The sequence below is a fragment of the Aplidium turbinatum genome, chromosome 12 (assembly GCF_918807975.1).
Source record: "Aplidium turbinatum chromosome 12, kaAplTurb1.1, whole genome shotgun sequence".
Classification (NCBI taxonomy): Eukaryota; Metazoa; Chordata; class Ascidiacea; order Aplousobranchia; family Polyclinidae; genus Aplidium; species Aplidium turbinatum.
Window position 1 is genome coordinate 13,554,488 of NC_137483.1, and position 27,164 is coordinate 13,581,651.

Here is a 27,164-nt window from a genome sequence, read left to right on the forward strand (position 1 = left end):
GAACGAAAAAAGTATCAATTTCATTACAGAAGAAAATAAAACAACAAAAGTAAATGGGACAATAAAGGGAGATCATCGTAAGCTTGATCTCATGTAAAGCGATCATATTCATGCAGGAAAGCGCATACGATAAATTTCAAAGCAAGAAAAAGCAACACCCACTTGCACGAGTTCACGTGGCCTTTCCTCGCCAATTTAGCGTCATCCTACACTTTATACAAATGACGAAAACCTCCACAGAAACAAGGTTCAGATTGAAAATCGTGACAAACTTGTATAGGAAAGATGGTTTCTGTTCCGACACGTCACAAACGAAATCTACTTCTTGCATCACTCGATAGTTATGTAAAGTATACAGTAAAATAACGTTAGCTGTACAACCGAATTATACCATTGATAGAAAGTTGTCCTAGTTTGAAGGTGAAATCAAAAGAACTTTCAATGGACCACAGTGGCGTAGCTGGAGGAGGGGGGGGGTGGAGCTAGGAGGAGCAGTGTCAGGAATTGTTTAGAAAATTCAAAAACTCTGATAAAGGATCACGGTTTATGTCACACAAATTATCATCAGAAGCGCCACATTGTCTCCGGGCGCTAAAAGCCACAACTACGCCACTATTACTACGCACTTGCGCAGGCTTCGCAATACCTGGCATGGAAAAAGGTGTCGAAACTTGTACTAAAATTAGTTCAAAGAATTGTTGAGAAGTATCATTGCCCTTGGACAAGAGTCTTCATACGAAGCATAAGACCTCGAACGAAAACGAAGTGAAAACAGTCCAATTGAGTTTTTGTTTGCATTGCAACATTAAAGACGTCAGGCTTAGGCCCACGTAATGTAAGGCATACCACGGCGAGGCTGCAGCTTGCATGTTGCTTCACAATGCTAGAATACTTCACAATGGCATGCAGTTTGTACACGAAATGGCGACGAAAAGAAATGGTTAAAAAGGGTATTATTGTACTTAATAAAAGTAGGTTGATACTAATGATTTTTGGCATATACGACCACTAAACGTAAAATACCACCGTGTTGCCAGAGTAGGCCTATCAATTTTCTGGTCACTGAAAAAGATTAAAAAACTGTTAAAATGTAACAAAACTGTTTATATCTAGCTGATTAAGAAATGGTGGAAGACAACTACAATACAGTAGCTTCAGACGCCTTGTCTCAGTGAACAAGAGACATACGTAGGTGATTAGAGCAACACGTGATCGGATTAAGTCGAAACTCAGCACACGATGGATCACAGTAAGCTTTGAAACAAAATATGAAGACTTACAGCATCATCATTCTGCTGAGCTTTGTTGCAGCAAATCAAGCGGATGCATGGCTAGAGGGAACTGAATTATGGCCAACCTGCAACTCAGTCCTTTTCACATTGATTTACCGTCTGCAAGCGTTGAATCAATGTAAAAAAGACCGATTTTCTGGCTGGGATGGTTATGAAACCAAGTGATTCCACGTTTTTTTTCGGTTGTTACTTGTTATATCATTTAGCAACCAACAATGGATCAATGTAAAATAGATAAAATAGTTGATTTAATTGAAACAGAAAAGAATTATTACACTAGGTCAAGAAATACTTAAAGAAACTATCACACTCCGCAAAATCAAACCTCGCTGACACGCGCAATAAAACCATTGTAAAAGGTTTTCTGAAAAAAGGCTTTCCACAATATTCTAAAATTTACAAAAAAAAAAAAAAAGGAAAAAAAACGCAGCACAAAAGAAAAATTGTCAAAGAGCAATCTTACACATCGAAAAAAATCTAGGCGGGTCAAACAAATTCCTTTATTCAATCACATTGATCCCCGTCAGCAAATCAGTCATTTTTTTACATTGAATCATCATAAAACTGACTGATTTCCTGGATGGGATGGTACATTGAAAACGTCACGCTTCAAGAGTTTTCTATATTTACATTGATTCGATGTGATACGACCATCAACCAACATAAGATTAGCGTTTCAAGCTATGAAGCTGCAGGGAGAGTTGGGTGGCTGCAGGTGGCAAAGTTACCAAATCAAATGAGTCTATTTTTACATAGATTCAACGTCTGCCGAAACGTTTGAGAGCTTCCAAAAGTGTCATCTGCACTTCGCGTCAAGAAATATGTTTGACGCGTAAACGACGTATTTGGATCAGTATTGCAATGTAAAACTACCCAATGCATTAACGTACCACAGGTCGTTGTCGGTTTCATGGAGAAGCATTGACGAAATACAATAAGTAGCAAGCATGATCAGCAAGGACTTGCGTCCAAAAAAAAATGCACAAAAAGAAACCGCTGATTGTACACGAAGCGCCCCAGACAGCAAATCAGTTGTTTTTTTTACATTGATTCAAAATCAATGTAAATGACGACCGATTTGCTGTCTGGTGCGGTAGTGCCACCTTTGATGCAACGAAGCAAGATGTTGGATTGGCAAAGACTTATAAGAACACTTTTCACTTCTTTACTATTGTTACATTTTGAGATGTGAAGCCTCCCAGTCCTGCTGAGCTGGCTTCCCTTCCAATGGGTTTACATGAAATGGGGTTATGATGACGTCATCTAGCGATGATGTCATTTAAAAACCAGTAGAGCGGCGAGCCGTTTTTTTGTAGGTGGCCGGGTCGGGAGAAATGTCGTCACTGGCTCCTACGTCATCAGGGCAGCTGCGATGTGACGTACGAATGAAGGCAACATCTCGCGCTAGTGATGTCATGAAAAAAGTGCTCGCGTCCGATGACGTCATAGTTGTATGGGCATGGTCATCATCTGAAATAAGTCATCATCAATTTTCAAAATTGTATCAACAAAACTCGGGTCATGCTGATTGTGAAAGGAAACAAAAACCAAGAAATATTCTTGCACGCAGATTCAGGAAAAAAGTAGATCATAAACCCTCAATCAATATCACGCATACGTCAAGTCACTGTCAAAATACACGTTTCATGATTGAAAGGGCATATCCGCCAAAGTTACGGCCACACACGAACAAAAAGATCGTCGTGGCTTTGCAGGAATGCAAACCAAGAGTCGAGCAGGCAACATCGCATATATTCAAGCTAACTACTTTGTAAATGAAGAAATGACAAGAACAAGCTACGCTGGTTCAACCCCGGGCCAGTTCACGTGAGCAGCGCACTTAAAGGAAAGCTCTCTACTCAGCGACAGTAAGTAGACGAGTAGTTCGTGGGTAATAAACTTCAACTTCAGGAAATTTCTTCAAATCATCATCCTCTTTGTCTCCAGTGAGCAAGTCAGTGCTTTTTTACATTGATCCCACGTATCTAAACGTTACATCAATGTAAGAAAGTACAAAATTAGGTTGTTGATGAAAAGCTGTCAGATTCAAACAGGAATAGAGGTTGATCCAGTCCTATGCTCATTAAGCATTTCTTTAAATCAGTCAATATAATCGTTAAATTAAAACTTGGGTTAAACATGATTCAAACGTATCAATTAATCATGATTTTAACAAAACCGGGTCCATTGCAACCGGTGTTAGTAAAAATTAGAACAACAAGACCAAGTTTTAGAACCACTATCTGAATTCTGGACAACCCAAATTGCAAAATCGGTCATATGTACATTGATTCAACGTCTGCGGACATTAAATCAATGTAAACATGACGGGTTTTGCTGTCTGGAAACAAGCCAACACGAACAGGTCAAGCGCAGGCAAATTTCACTCGCGACCAAGTACGAATCAAAATCGAGGTTAGATATTGAAATTGAATAATTGAAATGAAGCTTGAATTACTTTGATACGCCATCAGCATTCTAGTCACCTTGAACATCAGCTTCATATGCAGGTGGAGGGTGATCATTCTATGAAGGAAAATAAAACGCAAATCAAAGAAAAAGAAAACGAGCAAAACAAAACAAACCTTGCCACGCAATGAAATAAAATAAGTTTTTTTTATTTCAAAAGGATGCGATTTTGCAGCAATATAAAATACAAAGAGTTTGCTCTGGCCTCAACTCAACACTGCGCAGTAGCACAGTGAGCATGTGCGGTTTGCAAAACACATCGGCGTAGCTTTTACCATAGACTTCCAACCATGCAATGCAAGAGTAGTCGACTGACCATGATAGTTGATAGGATTCAAAACCATCGCGGTATGGATGAGATCGACCGACCCGGACAGCAAAATCTGTCACTTTTACATTGATTCAACGTCTGCAGACGTTGAATCAATGCAAAAATGACAGATTTTGCTGTCTGGGGGAGACAAAACAGTTGTCTGCTGTTAGTTTCTTCCCATGGCCGAGTGTCGTATACCGAGATGCAGTTTTGTACACATAAAAAAACGTAATGATAACAATGAAATAAAATAAAAAATAACTTCTTTGAATAATGCCAAGCATTCATTCCATTCAATGTTTTGTAAACTCAAATATGACAGGCTAACAATCCAATGCCACACCACTACCCAGACAGCAAATCAGTCGTTGTTTACGTTGATTCAACGACTGAATTGCAGTCTGGGTCAGGCACGGTCGCCAAGAAAGCTGCCATACCTCCATTTTCAGCAACTCTTCGCGTAGTTGTAAATTTTCCGCACGGAGGCGCTGTCGATCGGACTCGGATTCTTCGGTGACGTGCTGAAAAGTGCAACGGCGTATTGGTCATCAAAATTTTGTACGTAGAACTTCCACTTTGCGAAAACTAGATAGATGATTACCTTTACAAGAACAATTGAGACATCTATTCACACAAAATACCAACAGGCAAATGTAGAAACGCGGGTTCTGCATCACCCCGGTCATTTGACTATGAAAAAAGGTAAATGTGGTTCCATGCTCAACTAGTGAACTTTGGAAAGTAAAAAGATATGGTTCTGATCACACTAGGTCAGTTTAAGCCAGGTGTCGAACCGGGTTTGCATTATTGAAAAGCGAACACCTTATCCGTTGCGCCATCCCACCAACTGACTATAGTACAATGTGTTTCAGATCAATAAGTAATAATACACTACTGTATAATGTGCAGTTGTACACGGTTGACAAAAGAAAAGAAAAAAATCATTTCAAAAACTTAAGTTTTCGGGTAGGTTTAGCTTACCATCAACTGAGTGAGTTGCGTTTGTAAGCTGATGACGATATCCATCATTCTGTTAATGGGGACGATGCCAGCGTTGGCGCACAGGTCTATCCCCGAGTGTGGTCGGGACTTTGAAGCTTCGCTCGCACTGTCATCCGGTACCACCAGAGTGCTTACTGATTCTTTGTTCTTGGGTTGATTGTCTGCTTGTTCGACGTCATCATCGACGGCAGATTCAACGGTGTCGAAAAATTGTTCGCCTTCGCTGGCTTCAGCAGTGCCGTCATCGGTTTGCTGCTTCGTCGGTGACATTTCGCCTTCGGAAAAGTTCGGATCCGATTCGCTGAGCGGCAGGTCGGAAACTGAATTTAAAGTGGTCGCTGTTTCTTCGAATGGTGACGTTGGTACGTCGCTGGACGTTGATTGGTGGTGGGGATGCGTGACAGGAACCGCCCATTTTTCAGATGGGTTGGTCATTCCATTGTCGCTCTGGTAACCGGTTTCGGTTAGTTCAACGGAAAGCCGGTTGGAACCGGATTGATCCGGTGATGATCCAGTGCGGCCTTTTAAAAAGGTGTTTTCAGGAGTGGCACAATCGTTCAACAACACAGTCAGCTTGTCAACTGAAAATGCATGAAATGCATTAAATAAACCATACAAATGCAAAATCCCAAGCTATGTTTAAAGAAGTTTAAAGAATTATCGTTTCAGAAAAGTCTAAATTTTATTGCAAAACTGTCACGCAGAGAAGATGCAATTATAATAGGCTGCTAGATGAAACAAAACTAGGAATTCCTGAAAAAAGAAAAAAACGTATGTTGGCAATAACACGCTGAATCACGCGGTTACAACGCTTCTCAGATGCAAATAAACGTAGCAAACAAATTAACTGAAATAGTAGCAGGACACATATAGGTTAGAGATTATAGACAAACGTCATGGCGAGACGTGCACCCTCGCTTCAAATATCCAAACCATCAACTTACCACAAACGATAGAGTGTTTTATGAGGATATTTGGTTCTGGCTCTGTGTCGGCAGCTGACATGTCGAGGATAGCTTCCATCTCTTGCTCGTCCAAACCGGACATCTCCGCCAGATATTTGCATTTTGCAGCAAGAGCTTCACTTATTTCCTGTGACAAGTTGACAGTGAAGCACAATTTTCGATCCAAGAAACTAACAACTGTGCCATTGAATCCAAGAAAGATTCTCAGCTGTCTTTGACCAAAGGCAAGAATCTAATTAGAAAAGTTCTGGAGTCTAGACAATCAGTAGAGAGTAAAAGATTGATTGAAAGTTTACTACGTAGCTTTGAACCACTGATGCAACGTTGATCACTGAGGTTGACAGTGACTGCTTTGAGTTGATGTAGCCCGTTCGCGTGTCCATGTCGGATATTCTGCAATCTGCAGGCTTTAAAACTGTCATGGAGGTTGATCGTCGTTTTCAATTTCTTAAAATCGCTTAACATTAACAACGGATAAAAAAGAATCTTTTCAAACCTTGTGAGTAGCTTGGATTTTGTCGAGGAGCAAACCGTTGGAATCAGAATACGGTAAAGTAGATGAGGGAGAGGGGGAAAACTCATCCACACTCGAGCTTGTCTGCAATTGAATTCAAAGACGTGACATACATGTTCGAACAGCTGAGGTCACCAAAGTAGACTGATTTTCTGCCTGGAAGACTACAGTAATTCCTGCTTATTAGGCCAAATTTAGTCCGGTCCGGAGTTACTGAATGTATAGAAGCAGACAATCGCCCCCGCTTAATAAGTCCAAAATCAATCGGTCCCGAGTTGGGCTTAATAAGCAGGGACGACTGTACTTTCAATCACGATCATCTAAAGCCTCACTTGTATGGCGTGCATGTGGATGTCGCTTCCTCGTCCAACAATTTCTCCTGCCGGGATTTGCTTCTCAAAGCTTCAAACAAAATACGTTTGTTAGATAATTTGCTTTTTTGCTAATAAGATGACTGGCGGTCGGTGATTCGGACAAAAGGAGAAAAAAAGAAGCTAATCTTCGCGTACAACCTTTAAGCTTGCTATGAAGACTTGTCGAAACAGTCACGCTTGCTGTGGATGGCCGTCGAACATAGATCACATGATCCCGCCAGCGGCAAATAACGACATCACAACATTTAGGTTCGTAAATTTAACGTTAAAAACGACAAATGTACTCACTCCTCGTCTGATTGTGCATCATTATCACTTCTAGGTGGATTTGGAATGACAATAGCTTTCCTGCGGGAGCTGAGTGGAGCTAGGGATTCCTAAACAAATCGAAGGGAAAGTGAGACGTCTGGCACGCTAGTTTAAGTATTGTACAACAGACACATAAGTTGCCACGCGTAGGAGTTTTTTGTAAGAGATACTTCAGTAAAATAACCCGCCTTAAGTTTTGTTGGTATTTTAACCAGAGTTGACAGATGCCTAGTTAGCAAACCAGTCCTTTTTACGCTGATTCAACGTCTGCAGACGCTGAATCTATGTAAAAAGATGTGGATCGCTGGTGTTGTACTTTCGTCGTTTTAACGTGGTCTGTGGACTTCAATTCACATAACTTGCCTTCTTTTTGGAGGTTTCAGTGATCAATTCCATCCATTGTTTCTTAGCTAAAATCGACGAGGCTGCAAACTCGTACATTTGTGGTCCAGTGTCTGAAGTCGACATAACGAAGAACGCTTTCTTGTCTAATGGAGCAAATGAAAAGTTTAAAACGTTGGGACAACATTTAACTGTTTATTTCCAGTAAATAAAGTGTCCAAGGCAAAAGTAGTAGGTGCAGTAAAAGACATACTGTACCAGCGCGACAATGAACATAGAAAGGCTGAAAAAATTGCCAGGTTTTTACTGAAGATTAGAAAACGCAGCAACGCACAATCTACGTTATATAAACTTACCCGTCGCTACATTCCTTATCAGGAGGTTGTTCATGCTCAGAAAGGGGGCGTGCGATCCCCCGCTTGACTTGTCCCCTTGGGTACCGTAACATTTCAAGACATATTTGTCATCTTGCTTCTGGAGTAACACCAGCACATCGTTGTATAGGATGCAGTGGAGACCTGGAGAAATGAGAGATAGAGACGATCTGTCAAGGTGTACGATAGACAAAGTTATTGTATTTAAGTTTTACTTCACTAAATTATTGATTTAACAGATCGTAGTGAGAATTTCATATGAGCATGAGTATATTCAGAATATGTTTCAAGTCTCGCATAAGTCAAGCGTTTATGATAGGTGTAAAGCAGACTTTTTGCACTTTCTGGTTTGTTGTAACGACCAGACATACCTGTACTGGTGAGTGTATTAGTCCTGGTAACCAAATGGTGGCAGTGGGATCAATGCAAAACAAATACAAGCAAACAAAACAACACTGAAACACAACTGTCGTCCAGCTGAACACAATCGTCAAATCCCATTTCTCACCTAGCTGCTTGCGCTTATCCATCTGTCCTATCCTGAACGTGAGTGGTCCTTGTAAGATACTTGGTCGCTCCGTTAAATCGATGTGCTGCAAAAATAAACGCATGACAGCGTTACCAAACGTTGATACACCGTTTGTACGGGTGCAGTACCAGCAGTGGATTGAACAATCCTTTCTTACCTTGAACTCCTTTGTGACCGAACTGGGATGCTTAAGCTTAAGAATGGGATCGCGATCCAGATTCTGTTGGATTTCAATGATTTTCTGAAATAAAACAACCGGTTTTTGCACAAGCTGTAAATTTTGAATTGACCAGCGGCATCTAGAACGATAGTCGTCATCGTACAATGAAGACTATGAGTGAGACACATGCTATTATCAACTGGTCTTACCCAGACATCAAAATCTGTCATTTTTAATGACCGAACTGACTGGCCCACTCGAGAAATGTGGGTCATGAACATTTATAATGTTACTTCTTTGGAGAAAGCTTTATAACTCGAGTGGAATCCAAATTAGAAGATGTCGATTAATTTCAATGGTTTTGTTGCCGCATTTCTATGGAAAGTTTGAAGAGTTATCGAAAAAAGGTAGGCCCATTATATTCATTACACATGCAGAAAGTTTTGAAAGATGGCTTCAATGACAAAACTGTTGTAACGGAAGTCAATAATGAAAGTAGCGCAAACCTGTCGGTCTTCTGCCTCTTTAACAGCTTGATTGACAAAGGCGAGAATGTCCCTGCACGATTTGCAAGCTTTCTTCACCTTTTCAATTTCGGCTTCTTGTTTTTCTGATAAAAGCAATAAGTGTCTTACAATGGGAAATTGAAAACTACATAGAATTTTCTCAAAATTTCATCGTTTTTTTTTTTCTTAAAAAAGCTTGGTGAACCTTGCAATCAAAACGGAAACTGATTTAAAAACAACCCATACCATCCCATACACCAAATCAGTCATGTTTTACATTGATTCAACGTATGTAAACGATTGTAAAAGATGAGTGATTTGCTGTCTGGGAAGCGACAACTTTACAAATACAAACTAAACGTCACAAGCAAACCGAACAGCACGGAGGTCACGTGACGTGCTTTAGCAGACGACATGCAATCCTGCTTAAAATCTAAACTACTTCCTAATTTTCAAAAACAAGACTTAGAAAAGGAAGCCGAGCGTTATCGACAAGACTATCTTTGAACTTTTATCAACCGTTAGTGGAAGCTCCAAAAAAAAAGATGGCGACGAAATGCCATTGGAGGACATTAGCTACTTATGATTGGTTTTCCATTACATCACAAGAGAAGTAACGAAAGGGAATATCTTTCAATGGTTTTGTCACATTACTTGACAGCACACGACTTACTTTTTGTGTTCTTAACAATGTTCTCCAACAGAAGCGGATATTTTGTGAGCCGCTGAAACTCCATCGGCACGAAGTCTTTGAGATGCAGCTTCCGACAAACCTGGTGCCGCTGCACAGCCTGTGACGTCATAATGATAAAATGTGTTTTTATGAACTATAGCGTCAACATGTGTTGCCATAAACGTTTTAGTAAGCAGACAGCGTAAGGCAAGCCAGAAGAAGCCGAGTAACCCTGCTGTACATTATTGCTTTGCTGAGTGGTCGACCACTTGACCAGTCAGGACTTGATTACAAAGCTGCAATGGAAAAACCTCTCCAGAGAAACTTGGCGCTTCATTGCCTCCAAACCTCGACGAGAGAAAGGAATTTTATGATGGTGAGTGGGGATGAGCAGTAATAGAATTTGGTATTATTTTTAAAGGATTTTAACAAGACCTGACAGGGAATCGAGTCCACGTTGACCGAATTGGAGGCACATTTTTTTGACAGTCAAACATTCCAAACTTTAGCCTATACCAAGCGTTAAATGCAAAGACAAGAATTTTTTAAGCGGCCGATTAAGCTGATAGTCTGATTAGTAGTACCAAGGATTACTTTGTAGCAAGTTTATCTGCGAATCGGCGATTTAAATCAGCAGAATATAGTTGAGAAGGAGCAATCTTCTTGGCGTCAGCGCTACCTGACTACTGACTATAGAACAGCGAGCATTGCGTTCTGTAGTTAGTAGTCCTAAGTAAGGATTTAACTAAGTGGCAAAACAGCGGTCGAGAACTATGTGGCATGAATTAGTGGTGCGACACTGATGAGCCAAATCCCATGGGCGAAACACGTGTCTATCGCTGTCAATTCTTGCTACACTCGACTGCCGAGAAATACAATATGGTTAATTAATCAGAAAAAAAGTTTGCTCGTTAGTCTGCGTAATCGCCCGATTTGCTTAATCGGTGGATTATCCGATATTAACAATTCCATGATTTTTCAAAGCCAAATAAATATCACCAGGGCTGTTGAAAAGATAATTTGGGCCCAGTACCAATGAGATCTTCGGGTCCCAAATTGAGACACTTCTAAGAAAATTGGGGCTATGGGGCCTAAATCATCCTGGGCCTGGGTCCAAAAGTACCCTCTGGACCCCTCTCAACGCTACTACCCATCACCAACTTCTTGCGTACGCAGTTACTTCGAAGCACACCAACCTGAAGAAATTGATTGAATTTTTGATCCTTCTTCGCTTTTTCTTTGATCAAACTGAGCACCGTAGATTGATTTCCGCAATAACTAGCACACTCCTCTTTGAATGTAATCCCGTCTTCACCGTCAAACTGCAGGGGGAAATAACGATCATTACTGGATTGGCAGAAAGAATTACGGCTGATTTTTTTTAAATTTTGGCGCATACGAACGCTATTCCAACAGAATAAAGTTTTTTTTTTTAAATGAAAACAATAGTTGTAAGTGAGCTAGTGACTTTAAAATGAATACAATTTGCGATCACCCTAGAGTGAGATTTTTCTGAGATCAATACTCACTCTTGAAAGTAAAATGTCTCCTATTTCTTTCACAACGTGGCCATCTTGTTCCTTTCGTTCTTGCAAGGCTCTATTCAAATCTCTGTGCAAATTCAATATCACCTTGAGATTAGGAAAGGCTTGTTGGAGCTCTTCGGAAGACAGCATGTTCTCGTTGGCTAATGGCTCGTAAAAAAGCTGAAAGATATAAAGTTTTTGAAGATGGTTGAAGCATTACTAATCTCCATCCGTGTGTATACTTAACCAGACAGCAAATCAGTCGCTTTTTATATTATTGATTCAAAGTGTGAAGACGTCGATTCTGATTCAACGCCGCTTTTTGCATGGTAATGTAAATGTAAAAACTTATCATTACAATGTAAAAAACGACTGATTTGCTGCTGGGAAAAGTGGCTTACTCGATAAAAACAATCTAAAAACGCCCTAACGAATCTCACGAAAGTTTCACGTAGTTTCAATTACCTTTTCAAGGATCTTTAGATCTCTGACATGGTGTTGTTCTGTGTATATCAACTCGTTGATGATTTGTTGGCGTTTGATTTCTCTCTTGTCTAAGTGGCTCGTCACGTTTTTGGGAACATTCTCCGACCAGTGCTGCTCGGACGCGTCAACGTTGATCTGAAATAGAGTTGAACGTCGAATCAACGTGATCTGGACGCAATTTTTGGAGAAAAAAAATTATTGTTTTGCTATTAAGTTTCGAGAATGTTAGGTCACGAAGCAAGTTTCTTATAAAATTTTGCCTTTGTATTTGACTTGACGATTTTATTATACCTCGTCGTCTTCAGCAAAGTTGGGTAACTGCTCAATGATTTTCCGTTCATCGACGTTCAGCGACAGAGTTGAGTCAGCCGTGGACAAGGTGTGGTGTCGCGTCACTTGCTCCAATTCGTTGTTGGAGGAGCTGAAATCGAGTTTGAAGAGTTTAACATAATTTTTAATGGAAAAACCAGCTCCGACTACTGCATCAGTTGATGTCGCCTTAATGAAACCGTTAGCAAGTGTATACCAATTCAAGCTGATAAAACACCTCTCTTATCAGTTGCAAAGAAACAACATTCGTAAACGTTAAGACAATGCAAAAGGGATGATTCTTTTTCACTGGTCAAAACAACGTCGCTCAAGTTGTTAAGATGAAGTTGGCTGAGATGCATAAAAACAAAAGTTAGTAAATTAGTTGGTCGTTAATTGATATTTACAGCTGCATGAATTTGCTGTAGAACAATTTTTTTCAGTTAAACGATGTAGAAGTAATTAGAACGTTGCATTGCGTAGAAAAAGCGTATATTTCAATGTACTTGTGCTGGAAAACAGCTTGCTCTATCGTCGTCTTATCTGGATCGCTGTGACTTTGATGCGAGTTTGAATGACGTTTTTCGTCGTCTCGACGACGTCGGAAACTCCCAGTACGTGAGGGCTTCGATCTGACGACGACAAACAAAGTGAAAATGAAGATCAACAAAAGAGCAAAATAAAAATGAGTTTTTCTTCATTGGTTCAACAACTGAAGACGTTAAATAAAAGTAAAAAGAAAAAAATTGCTGACCGAGGGTTCAATGAGTAGAAAAATATTATCATTTTAAAAACATGCCATTTAAGTTTTCCAGGCGTTAGATGACACGCCGTGGATGACACAAAACATGAGGATGAGATGAGCTGCGAGACCAAAAGTTCAACAACTGAAACCTTCCACTTACTTTTTCTCGACAGATAAAGTGTCGTTGTTGTCAGCTGTGCTTTCATTTTCCTGGTTCGTCGTTGAATTACCATAATTTTCAGAATCGGCAACAACCGATTCAAGTATTTGTGGTGGGGATTGAGCCGACACTAAAGACGAGAAAATAGTAGTTGTGGCTTTAGTTTGGCGGTAACTGATTGTAGTCATAATAGCCGAATTAAATCTACACAGACGATTGCACTCGGGTCTAAAGCGGCGTTCTACAATGGTGAGCTAGTTCTGAAAATTCAAAGTTCAACTGAACTTGTTAACTTAATGCAATGAATCACTGAACCTTCGATGTACAGATTGTCGCCATAAAAAAATCAACTTTCAACGTAAAATGAATAGAAAAAAATATGAGAAATTATGAACACAATTACGTGATAATTTTCTAACTGAAAAAAAGTGATCAAGCAGCCACAAGACAAGTATAAAACAGCCAGCCGGACCTCGTTAATCCGACCAACTACTCAAATAGCAAAATCCGTCATTTTTACAATGATTCAACGTCTCAGTGTAAAAATGACGGATTTTGTTGTCTAGGAGCATTGTGTCTAACAAGAACGAATGGACGAGGTTGTTCGATGAAAATAAAGAAGGGTGAAGAGTTTAAAAAAACAGTTGTAAAAGGTTTGTGTCAGATAGAAATCCCTTTTAAACCGGTTATGATCACCGAGGTCTGGCTGTATATTTCGGCAATGCAAATTTACACTTTCGGACATCCAGAAATAAAAGTATCTTTTGGAATGTCAGAGTCCAGATGCATTAACGGGAAAAACAAAAAAATTAAAGAAAAATTAACCATCCAAAAATAACCACAATCATATTTGCCGTGCATAAGTTACGTAAGATTAAAATTGCTTCGGTCAGTGGCTACCGAGCCACGTGCGGAAAAATTTTTGAATTTATTTTTACCGGTAAACCATCGTCAATCGGTGGCTGACTGTTTTTTCCTATCTTGTCAACCTTATCGAGTGGGTGGGCAGGTGGCCGAGTCGGTGAGAACGTTGGTACGACGTTCCAAAGGAATGTTCTTAAAGCGCAAGACACTTAAAAAAAGCTTAAAGATGAACACTACTGTATTGGCCTCTTTGCCTTTCCATCTATTTAGTCAGAAACTCTAAAACCGGGCATTAGGCTGGACCATGGCCACTTGGAAATGCGGCCTGATTTGTCACATTTTGCAGATTTTGATTACCGCTCCTGCTAGTGTTTGATTGACATTTTCTGAGATGTTTTTACTTTTTGCTGTCTCTTAATGATATAAAAAAATTTTGTTGCCTTGGGGAAGCAGTAGCAAATGAGAAAAAATAAGTTGAAAAACGCTGAATCAGACTGTTATTGAAAATTAACAGTCTGACTAAAATCCTCGACATCAAATCGTCTTTGTTTTTCAACATCTGATGATGTTAAAACCTATTGTGTCATCTGGGAAAAACAGTAAAGACAAAAAAACATAGTTAAAAAAAAATTATGTTAACAGTAGAGATGTACCGATATATCGGTATCGGCATCGGTATCGGTGATATCGGCCATTTTTTAAGTATCGGTATCGGCAAAATTTGGCCGATACTGTGGCCGATACTAAACACGTAAAAAAAGGCGTTTGCTGCGGATTTTTTGCAGAAGCAAATATATAGATTTTTTTAAAGTGGTAACTAACGTCACATTGAAGTAGAAAAATAACAACCTTTTCAATTTTTTGATACCTCACACTCCCATGACTTCATGCGCGCAGTGCCGCGCACCTTTTGGCATTGTTTGCTTACAGTGATTCTTTCACTCAAACAAAACGTTTTGTTTCAGCAGTTTTGCGTTGTTCGATTCTTAAGTTGTGAAGGAGGCTCAATTTCTCCAATATTTATCATTTGTGTTCCTTTTTTCTCTCAACAAAGGATAAAACCAGGCCAAGACTACCCAGGTGGCGGGAATTTGTAGTTTTGCATCGTTTTTGTGTTGCTGGACGTTTGAGGGACCCGTGTGGCTTGGTTGTTTTTGGTGGGCTGGTTCTGTCAGTTTATGATTTGGCTTCCGCCTTTCGTTGTGGTGGACTCACCAGGCTTGAACAAAGTCGTGGCGGAGTGGGTGGGCTCGGCGTGGGGGCGGTGGGACTGCGAATCTTCACTGAACTAATCAATAAGTGGTCTTGTTGCACCTGGGATGGGGCCTCATTGTAAGGGGGGAGTGTCCTTCCCTGCTGTCGGCATGGGCGCTCACTGGTGCGGCGGGCTGTTGCGATTCGCTGGCCATAACGGTGTAGCTTCCACGCTAGCCATTTAGACCATCCAATCAACTATATGTTTCTCGGCAGCCGTTTTGTAGCAAGAATTGACATCGACAAGAATTGAAATGGCTAGTGTGGAAGCTGCATCGTTGTGGTTGGTGGGTCACGGCAGCTCGCTGTGCTGGTGAGTGCTCAGCCTTGTGCTGGTGGCCGGGGGAGACGCTCCTTTCTTCGCAATGAGGTTGTCATCTTGGGCGCAACGGGACCATTTTGATTGGTTTGGTGAGGATTCGTGGTCCCATTGCTTCCTTTTTGGTCCTACTTATTTTGCCGTGACATTTTTTGGGCTTGGTGAGTTTGTTGCGGCTAAGGGTGGAAGTTAATTTGCCGACTGGTGGAGCCGGCTTGCTGGGGGCAGCCGAGTTGCATGGGTTTTGAGTGTTTGGCGGGGTGGGAGCGATGCAGAATTGTGCATTTTTGCTACCTGGGTAGTCTTGGCCTGGCAAAAGCTTTTCAACCAAACGAAAAGCGCCCTTAGGTTGCACATTACTTGTCGAATAGTTTTTGTACGACTACACAAATCACTTGGTCTACATTTTACATCTTATTATCAATTATGATAGCCTATTTGGAGAGTTTGCGCAAACACTTTTTTTCAGAAACCCCAATTATGATGTAGGCTACGGTAATGTTTCTTCCCTTATACCCCAATCCTCAATTACGGTGGCCTTTCATTACTAAAACCTACTATTATGACACAGCAATGCGGTTGAGATTGGATTCTTGAATCTTTAATAAATTACGCCAATTGAAAGCTTGTTTTAAGAGTTTTATGCAAATAAGGTAAAACTTAGCATTTGATATAATTCCTTGCAAATACCAAAATTGCTTCTTTTTGTAACACCAAAGTATCGGCCAAAATATCGGTATCAGTATCGGTATCGGCCTAAAAAAGTGATATCGGTATCGGGATCGGTATCGGCCAAAATATTGGTATCGGTACATCTCTAGTTAACAGTCGCCCAAAGTTGGAAAAGTCTGGAAATTTCTGCAACATGTGATAAATCAGGCCGTATCTTTAGGTAGCCATGGCTGGACATGACAAAATACTGGTGGATAAACCAAACATTCCATTATTACAAAAAAAGTGAACAGACTGTAGTTCCATGATGGAAAATTGCAGTGAGATTTGTTGGGAAACCACTGATCGAGGGATTCCAGACAACAAAATCCGTCATTTTATAATAACATAATGGATTCCATAATGTTATATAAACACAATGGATTTTGTTGTTCGGAAATCACGTCGACCAATGATCACATTGCAAAGCAAAGCAAATCAGCCTTTTTTGACAACGATTTTAAGTCCTGTGGCGTTGAATCAATGCAAAAAAAACTAATTTGCTGCTAGGTGAATGCAAAAATGAATTGCACATTGATGTAACTTGCTGTGAAGCAACATGGACAGCAAATGACAAGTAAACACTAGCATGCAATTACCGCCATGCAAACCTCAACCAGGAATCATGATTCAGTAAATACCGTTGTTTTTAAGTCAGTGCAACGTAAAAACAATGGACTTTTTTCGAATCTATAAAATACAACCTTTGCAACGACACACAGACATTGATTTGCAGAAGCAACTAATTGGCACAAGACGACAGAAACCAGCTTGCAAAATCTGTCCTTTTTTACAATGATTCGATGTCTGCGGACGTTGAATCAATGTAAAAAAGGTGATTTCACCACTTGGAAACAATCAAAGCATGACAGCAGCCGCTTTCGAATTGCTACTCGCAGCACACCTTGGTTGGCCGTCTCCGACGAGTGTCCGTCATCAACTGGCATGCTTTTCGGCCGCGGCGCTTCTTTAAAAGAAGAGCTCGGGTGGAAAGTTGACTCTGAAGAGCGCTCATTGCGCCTCAAGTGGGGGTGGTGCGGGCTATCGCCTACCGTCAGTGGCGTGGTGGAGCTGAGATGGTCCATTGATGCCGATGTTCCGACTTTTGTAGGTTTTAGCAAAGAACCTTGTATGGTGGGAGGGTTCTCCCACAAAGGATTTTTGCCTTTGTCTCGTTTCGAGCCGTTCGAGCCACGCTCGTGATGATGCTTTATTTTGTCAACTGTTGGATGAAAGCGCACACGAAAATCGTTAATCGATTCCACTTATGCAAAGGATGCTGCCAAAACAAGAGAATCTGTAAAACGGCCGATGCATTTCTTGGATTCTATTGTTTTGGGATTACCATGCAATATTGTGTTAAATTCAAAGGTAAACGCAATACAAAAGTGAACTGTGGTCATGTGCAATAAACGTGTGAAGTGAACCCAATGCCAAATAAGGGGGCGTTGCTTGCAATAATAGACTGAGCACTTTTACTGTAGAATTGCAGTACACAAATGTCAAACAACGTTGCAATGAAATTTAACTACCCAGACAATAAAATCCGTCACATTTACATTGATTCAACGTCTGTTGAAGATGGTGGATTTTACTGTCTGGACAGTGTCTTAAATTCTTGAACAAAGTTCAAGAAACGCGACAATGGTTCCCATATTGCAATAACCTGTAATATGAACCTTTCAACCATGGCGACTTCCTAAGAGTCACCATCAGTGGTGAACAAAAATGTAGCACAAGATTAGAGAAAGTGCTAAAACGTGAACTCTTGAAAGCAAGGCCATGTGATTCAAGCAAACGAAAGGCTCAAGTGCACATTAACTTCAAATCAATCGCAATGATGATATGAAGCGAAAATTCTTGTTATGGCAATGCAGGAGCTATCATGCAGATTGACAGAGAAATATAACAGTGCAGCAAGTACCAGTCAAATCACGTCTTGTTTTCATTTACATAGTGACGCGCTGTTGCTATGTAAAAACATACGTCGTGATTTGTTTCAATCGAAGGAAGTCACAGATTCCCAGGAGAAATTGCAACTCTAACTGAATTCTGCAGGTAGGGCCAAGGAATGTGGAGGAATTAGGAAATTTAAGGGTTTCTTTAAAATGAATTTCTAAGTCCAAAAGAATTTTACGTTTTTCGAGCTAGTACCCTAACTACCCTATACAATGTTTTGCCATGTGGAAGGTTTGACTTAAAAACATAGTTAAGCAATCCGACTTCAAACAATGTTTGCACACGTGTGAATTCATGACAACAAAAGAATATGGCAAAAAAATAGTGCTCATGCGGAGTAGGTATTCGGCATTCCAGGTCGCACTGAGGCTTTGCTTGCTCTTGCGACTGGAACAGCAAGTCCTTTCAAAGAAGCAACTTTCATGGCAGGATATAGCCGTTACAGCCCAGTGGTAAGAACTTTATATGAAAAAACGTGAAACTCAGGCAACTTTAATTTATCCGCCACTTCTAGAAAGGCCATTTGTTGACTGGTTTTCAAGATGTTGTAGTTGCCATCAGTTATACCGGACTTGTGAAAATTAGTTTTGAAAATATTTAAAGTTTCTGGTGAAAAGCAAACTTGTAGTGCAAAAATTCAACTGGATAAGAATTGACCCTTCTACTGTGGGCAGAAAAGCGGAGTTTCATGTCCCGTAATCTAAAGTTCCTGCCTAACAGGTAACAATCATCAGGTGGTAAACTGTAAACTGCGTAGAATAAGCACACAGCAGCTAAAAAATAAACATCCAAACAATATACAGCGGAAAGTAACTATGCAAATCACCTGCGTTTGAATCGGAACGTTTTTTCTTTCCAGTAAATATCCCGCTAATCCCGCCTGTTCTTTTGGTTTGTTCATCAAAAATAGAATCAACACTCCCTAACACTTTATTGGCTTTGGGTAATTGTTGAGGCTGCAACATAAGAACAAGTTCGATATCGATGCCGCTCATTCATTTATAAGTCAACTTGGAAAGCAGTTGTAAACATAAAACATCAACAATTCTTTTGATACTTTGAAAAACGTACTACAAGCCCCCAAGAATTGTTTCTCCAACACAAAAACCTGTTGTATGAGATTTTCACAGACACCTAGCAACTGTAACATCATCCGAAAGATCTCTGCAATGTAATTAGTTTTTCCACAATGGATTATGCCGACTGAAGTGAAAACGAAGAAAGGATTACAGGTCAGTTATTGCACACCATTCATACCTTCGATGGGCGAAGTATTGAATATATTCGAGAAGTCTTTGCTTTCGCCCGCTTGGTACCGTATTGGTAGAGAAAAGATTGTAAAGCGTCTTGCTTCACGTTTCTGCAAAGGGAAAGTGAATTCCTCATTATAAGCTTCGCTGATTGATAAAAGCAAACAAAATAATCAAGCGCAACGAACACAGTCTTCCAAGCCGCACTGAATTAATATTGCAAGTCGCAATTTGCTGTCAATACTAAATATAACGATCTGAAGAAAACACACGATTCTGAACGCCGATCCCAGAAATTAAAATGCAAGTCAAATTTGAATGAGAATGTAAGGTATATTGATTTGCAGACAAAGCTGACACAGAGTGGTGTATTATCAATCTTACATTCGAGTTTGCTCGAGATCGTCAGAACCAGTCGTTTGTCTGAAACAAAACAGCTCTATTAGTGAGTGTGGACTGTGGAGTGACGTCACCGTCAAACATCACGGTCCTTCAACACCTTTCCCAACGATAAAAGCAAGAACAATGGTAAATTGCTGTTTAAGCTCAAGAACAACGGAGGAATCTTTAGATGCAGGGATGTGCGACGTAACTCATTTTTCATTACGTCATAAGCGTATCCGGAACGCAAGAGAAATACAACATGCGATATACCTGCACGTCAATGAACGGGAAGGGGTGGTGAAAAAGCGGAGTCTGGTTTAAAACGTGCATAAACAAGCTATAATAATCCGTTTCGGTTTCACAGATGTTCGCACATAGTCAAACACTTTGTACACAAGACAGACAAATGTGCTTCAGTTTTACATATATACTTTTCCCAAACAGCAAATCAGCCCCTTTTGCATTTACCAAAAGCTGGCAGACATTGAATGCAATGAGGAAATTGAAAGTTGAAAACGATGTAAAAACGCAATGAAAAAGAAAAGTAATTTTTTGGTTGGATCAACATTCAACAATCAACATCTTAAAGCCGCTCGGAGGTGCAAGCTACAGCAGTGGATACGTACAACATATCACTAAGGGTTGGCATGATGATTTCGTCCACGATCCGTATGTCAGATTGTTGGTCCAAGTTAATAGCGTGCTGTAATTTCTCGTCGCCAAATAAACTGCCGAGACCTTGCTCGCGCTTCATTCGATACAGAGACAACTGATTTCGAATCTGCAAGAAAAGCGTGATTCAAAGATCTTAATCAAAAGTTTACTTTTCTTCTCATTTGTTGATTGATTGAAGTGTAAAAAAAGTGATTTGGACGCTTCATTCATTGCAGTGGAAGACAACGTTCATATCAAATCCGAAAGTCTCTTTTGATACAAGCAGATCATGAAATAGTCCTACTAGCTGTTGTTTCCATCCAACTTTCATATCTCAACCTGCAAACATAATGAGGGGTCCTAGATAGCAAAATCCCTCTTTTTTAAAAAATTATATTTTTGGAATTTACTTTTATACACTGTAGCAAAATCCGTCCTTTTGAAGAGAATTTTGGAAGCTGGGATATATTACTGTCAAAAGTCCATTTTTACGTCGATTTAACGGAAAACGACGATCTTTTTATTGTGAGACTGAGACGGACAACATCAAACTTACCTCTGTGGTTGCAACCTGGACAGCAGGATCGAACACCCCTCTGAGTGTGTCTTCTGATGGGTTCTTTGCCGACAAAGCCGATTCTGAAACCACACACAACGTGTCGCTTTGAGGCCATCATGTGGGCTCGTTAAGATGTGAAGTAAGAACCAGACAACTGGTCAGTTTAACGGAAATTTAACATTAAACGACATAGATATAGTGAAAAACTAACAGTGTTACTTCTACTTGGGAATTCAATTTCCCATGTTCAGATATGCATGTTGGAAAGTCACTAAATCAAAAACTACAGGTGCTTATGTGTCTGCAATAAGTCTATTAGCGTAATATAAATCTTGTGGACAAAGCAGTTCAACATAATTGACTGCAACATGAGCAACTTACGTATGCTTCGGCTGATACCTTCGTCAACGGTAACTCTGAAAGGCTACAGAAAAAAGAAAGCACAAGTCAATGCCTGCTGGTGTCATGACCGGAAGCAATATCTACTCAGCTAACAAAGCATGCCTTTTTACATTAATTTTAACGTTTACAGACGTTGAATCAAGGAAAAGGACAGACTGCCAGCTGAGCACTGGCCAGTCCACAACTGTTCTTCTGTTTAAGTTTATTTTGCAAAGTCATCTGGTAGTGCTGAACCAAAATCTAACTTTTTAGATCTTACGACGTAATGTGAATAGCACAACTGCACTACGCTACGATACTTTGGAAGAATAACGGATTCTTGAAAATATGTTAAATGAGTCTTATAAAATTCTGAAAATTAAGATATACCGGGCAATACACACGAAACAGGGTGCTGCGTATTGTGCATGGGAGTACATCGTATGCATTTGTACCGATTATGAGCAAAGCCATTACACACAGAACAGTCATAAAACAGTTAATTTATTAGCCTTGTGAATCAAATGCTCAATGTTCAATTCACGCCGAAAGTTGTCTCAAGAACGAACAAGAGATACGACGGCCTTACGTTGCTTTGTCAGAACTATCATTTGTAAAACACTTGCCCCATGTGCTTGCGAAAGGTAAAAGTGAGACACTTACAGCATTGGATGCAAGATACGCTCTGTAAATGACGTCACCGTGTTTCACCATGTCCTTCGAGCTTGATAGCAGCTTGTAGTTGTCCACGCTGACTGACAAAAGCTAAAAAACAAATTGTAAGCTGGTGATGATCTCAGGTAAGCCAACAAAAGTTATGTATTTTCCTTATTTTGACGTTACCAGACAATAAACATCTGCTACATTGCAAGCATAGAGTTAAATCTTCACTTATGCCGTTGCTACGGTACTTTTACGTAAAAAAAGAAAGTTATGTTCAGGTTTAGACTAAAAAACCTTCGTAAAAATTTTGCCACGCAATAAGTAAGTGCAAAAGCTGTGTGATGATACTAAGTTTAGTATGTTTATATTAAAAAGAAGAATTTCATGTCATGTGAAATAATTCGCGTGTCAACTCATTAATCAACTCAAAACCTTGATTGTGAACGTTTCTAAGTAAGACTTGGCTTCAATTGCAACAAAACCTCAAATTGTAACAACACTACGGCTTAACGTATCATGGAAATCATAGTTTCATTCAAAAACCACAAAAAATGTAGAAAATTTTGTTTGAAATATTGCAAAATCAACAAAGTGAAAAGTAGATGATGGCTTACAAAGTTGGAGGGATTGTGAGACGCTAAAACGTAGTTAAAAAACACGGCAAGGTGTGCAGGCCGTTGACGCAGTTTCTCCCAGTCATTGAAAGGTCCGTGGTCCTGAAACTAACCACAAGAAAAGTGCTTCACATTCACAGTCAGATAGACATTCAAGTGACCATGTTATTCTTCATCGAACTTATCACAAACAATGGTAAAAATGGTCGAAAACAATGGCTCAGGAAACGTTGAGACACTATAATATGTAAAATGCATTACTCCACAAAGCAGGGGTTTTTAACTTGGGGGCCATGGCCCCCTAGTGGGCCTGTGCGCGAAACGGTCTACGACTAATTTAGTTTCTCGCGCGGGCTTGCGGTGATCGAAGCCAAACGTCACAGGCCATGAGCCTTTTTCAAGGGGGCCATGAAAAAATTTGAAAAATAATAATTTTTTTAATTTATCATCTCTAAGTCCACTCCAACACTATATAACAAAAGATATAAATTAAAATTTAATAAAAGTACTAGTACATTTTGCCCAAATCTTCATGAAATAAACAAGTTTTTTTAATTAAAATAACGTTTCTTAATTTTTTCAGAAGATTGAAAAAATAGGGGGGCCATTGATTCTTCAAAATTTTCAAAGGGGGCCACGGTGTAAAAAAGGTTGGGAACCCCTGATCAGCATGGACACAAAGATTCTCTTCCTTTCCCTCTCGTCTACTCAATTCCAACACATCACTAAAAGACAACACCTAGGATCAATTTTAAAAGCAGGTCATTGAATTTACTTCATCTGCAAGACTGATGCTAGTCTAACGATTGTTTCAAAGACGCTAATGCTAAAAGCTAAGCCAACTCTTCCACAAATTTCTCTGGTTCTGCCAATTAAATGTTAGTGAACGTCAGAGTGATGAAATATAGAAAACACTGCTCAGTGACAGCTTCAACTCACGGCGTCGTTATCCGCGACTATATCGTCGTCTTCAAAATTCATGATTTGAACGTTTTGCTGTTGCGCTGGCGCCTTCCCGTCATCAGAGTTCTGAAATGGCACAATTCGAGTTGAGATCTCAATGGTGAGAACTCGTTTAAAGCTAAACGGAACTTTTATGTTGTGAACTGATTACTTTCAACTTATTAGTCTGTCAGAAATTAATAGCAATTACTTGATTGCTGGTACATTGGCGAGGCAGATAAAATAACGTACCGGCCACCGGGAGCTCCTGAACTACCAGGGAAATTGTCCTACCTAAATTATAACGACTCTGAAAGTTGAACTGAAGTGACAGAAAAATTTTTTTCTTATTTTTGCCACACAACAGGGCATTGAAAAATGTTTATATCACAACCTATGGTATGAAATCTATGATGCTGGCACTGGTATGGCGGTGAAAGATACCTAAGGTGAACCGACCTTCTCATACAATAATTGAGGTCATGAGTGAAGAAAGTACTCTACATCAGACCGCACGTATAAGATCTCAAAATAAAGACATAAACTTGTTGAACTTAAGTATTTAAAAAACGCTTCTATATCGTTTCAAATCTGTTTTATTACACACAAAATATCAATGCAGAAAATTTATTGCAACCCTAAATAGCCAGTATTTAAGACAGCCCTTACCTTAAATGGATTGTCAGGCTGAAACTCGTTGAGGAGATCCATGGTAGTTGTGTCTTCCTTCAAGCCCATGTTTACCAAAGGTGAATTCTCTGAAATTGCTTCAGAGGACCATTCGTTCACAGTTTGGCTTCGTCGACCTTTATATACTTCAGTGTTGGAGATTCTCTGCGAAGAAAGAAGCCGTTCAAAATTGTGGAGAAACTTTTCTTGTTTTTTTTTCTTTGAAGTTAGCAGACAAGCAAAAAATGTTGACTTTTTAACAGTGAAAATAAAATTAAATCATCAAGAATAACTGAAAGCAACAGAAGTTGTTTGTTGCTACTTGCTACAAGTAATTGCTCAAACGACGACCACCAGATCTCTGAGCAAATCCAAACCTAAATGTTTAGCGAAACGTTGAGTGTGTGAAGTGACCATACATTGCACATGCTGGTCTGATCCATTAGCATCAGTAGCGACAACAATATGTCACTGTACACTGTACAGTGTACACCAAAAAGTTTCGCATAGCTTTCATTTTGTAAAAGATTTTGAACAAGTGCAAAGTAAAGAGAGCTACGCTTACCATCCATACACTATGACCAGATGAAGGGTTACAACAACAGAAACTAACTGCTATTAACCAAGATCATGTTTGTACCTCAGAAACCGCCACCAATTGCAGTCACAAAAAGCAAAAACTACAATAAGCAACCCACAGTGTCTATATAGGAAGATCATATGAAAGATTTCAGGTCGACTGAAAGCTTAAAAAGTCGTCGAATCTTACGTAATCTTTCCGTTCTTTGTGATGAAGAGTTTCAAATGCAACACCGAGACAGTCAGAACGGGAACGCCTGTGACCACGGATGGGAGAATGGGAAAGATTTGGTTCCGAAACGTGGTTGAACATAACTGCTGTTGCTACCTCTGTCGTACAAACTTCTCTGTGTTTGTCTTGGTGGTCAAAAATATCAGGCGTTTCACAACGAATTAGGTGGATGGTTTAAAAGCGCCTACGTGTCATGAGATTGCTTGACCGTAGTATAAACACGTGTGTAAAGTTACTGGCAAATCAACTACCTTTTTAAAAACTTGCACAAGTTTCAATTGATCCAGACATTTGTCTGAAAACCGCTGCAAACTGAAATAAGTCACTAATTACTTTTTGATGAGAGTTCCTGCAAACTAAGTTTCCTATATGCAAAAATACTGTTCATTGGGGTAACGCTTGCTCTTAAATTATCTTGCAAGCTGTCTTATAACAAAGTAACACAGGACAGTCCATTGCAATCACGTCTAACGTATACCGGCAGTCGACGATTGCAAGAGGTGGGTATCGACAGATGCCTCTCGCCTCTGGGCTTCAATGGTAATACACCACGCATTGTCGACAACCACAATTAACAGCTGATTGCTCCGTTTCCATTCGTGAAAACAGAACAATTGACCGCTGTAGTCGAGGGAACATAGCAGAGAAGAGTTTTGCCTGGCAATCTAAACAACACTAAATTCTCGCTGGCAATTTGGGGGGCACTGAGTCTGTGCAGCTTCGTCAGAAGAAATCAAACCTTTTATAAATCTATTTTCCAATAACTTAACAATCGATCCAAACAACTAGTGCTATTTCGGGCAATATATTCTAATAAGGGCAAGTGAGGAGTCATATTTCTTTCATTAGAAGGAAAGTATATCAACAAGAGTAGTTTTTATAACATACAAGCAGTCATCGCTCAGTCAGTTACAGAGTGGGCAAATTGTATTCGTCCATAATAATCACGCACAAAAAAAAAATGGAAATGTTTTCAAAATGAGTCAAAACCCTAAAGCGAAGGAATAGCTGGCCCAGTCAACTAAAACGAAGAGCTGCCAAACTTCAGTCAAACGCACTGATTAGAAACAACTTTCTTTCTTTCAAAAGCTATAGATTTTATCACATAGTTTCGGAATCAACAAAAGCTGTATTCCAATTGTTTGATCAAACACACACAACACAAAAACAGCACACGAGCTCAACAGTCTTGCTTCGAGAGAAACATGCAAGGGCGCTGAAGACATAATGCATCCAAGAATCCTAGATCTCCAACTAACAAATACACCAGCTTTTGCATCATACAATGATAACAACAATAATAATAATACAATGTTCAATATTGTGTTATGCTTATAATAGATTGTACAACCTGAAAGACTCGTTGATAACGATTAGTTTAATTCACTCGTGACCCAATATCGTGCCAGAATATTGCTCTTCAACGTAAAAAGCTGACTTTAATTTTCAAAATTATACTCTTTGAAAAATTAACTCCAAAGTCAATACAGAACACTTAATAAACGACAACACTGTAACAACAAAAACTTAAAAACTTCTTTATATCAACAACAGAACTTTCACAAACTGGGAACACCACAATTTCTCGAAATCTTTTATAAAGTTAAAGGATATCTACCACGCTGGTTCAAGCATGGGATGTAGTTCTACTTCTCGCTTTCTCCACAAAACCAACTAAGTTCAGCCTAAGGCTGACTAAACCAGCCACCAACTGCTGTTAGAGAATGCTGATCATATACCACGTATATGGTAAACTGAAGTAGATGTCGCACTTTCTACTGATAGTAGTCCAATTTTAATGTGGTGATGTTACCGTTACCGAGGATAGCCGGATTCATCTCCAAGTACCGCAATCGGTTAAGAATTTTAAACTAAGCGAATGAAACAATTCTACAGTAGAAATGAAGCAGTAACTTTCTTGAAATGATCAACAACGACTGAAAAATTAGCACTGAAGCGCTAAAGGTAAACAAGTACTTACTGAGCTATCAAACTAACGTTAAAAAAGAGTTTGATACGAGTGCATTCGGATTTGAGCCTTTCCGTCAACTCCATACAAGTTATCGGAAGAATAGTTAAGTT

General features: G+C 39.7%; 1 protein-coding gene across 1 annotated transcript; it reads right to left on the minus strand.

Moving 5' to 3' along the window:
- Positions 1-24,401, minus strand: LOC145780969 (rho guanine nucleotide exchange factor 11-like). Its single transcript, XM_082592654.1, has 30 exons — positions 24,272-24,401; positions 23,600-23,689; positions 22,661-22,768; positions 22,047-22,148; positions 21,384-21,426; positions 21,000-21,082; positions 20,416-20,570; positions 19,790-19,828; positions 19,413-19,515; positions 18,982-19,111; positions 13,049-13,178; positions 12,650-12,775; positions 12,126-12,255; positions 11,814-11,969; positions 11,352-11,528; positions 11,019-11,144; positions 9,823-9,940; positions 9,150-9,253; positions 8,641-8,724; positions 8,463-8,547; positions 7,937-8,098; positions 7,602-7,726; positions 7,218-7,306; positions 6,888-6,957; positions 6,538-6,639; positions 6,021-6,168; positions 5,056-5,657; positions 4,512-4,595; positions 3,779-3,818; positions 1-2,762 (listed from the first exon to the last, which is right to left on the minus strand). The coding sequence occupies exons 1-30, from the start codon at positions 24,338-24,340 to the stop codon at positions 2,572-2,574; spliced, it is 3,771 nt and encodes a 1,256-aa protein (XP_082448780.1). The 5' UTR covers positions 24,341-24,401; the 3' UTR covers positions 1-2,571.
- Between the last annotated feature and the right edge of the window lie 2,763 nt (positions 24,402-27,164).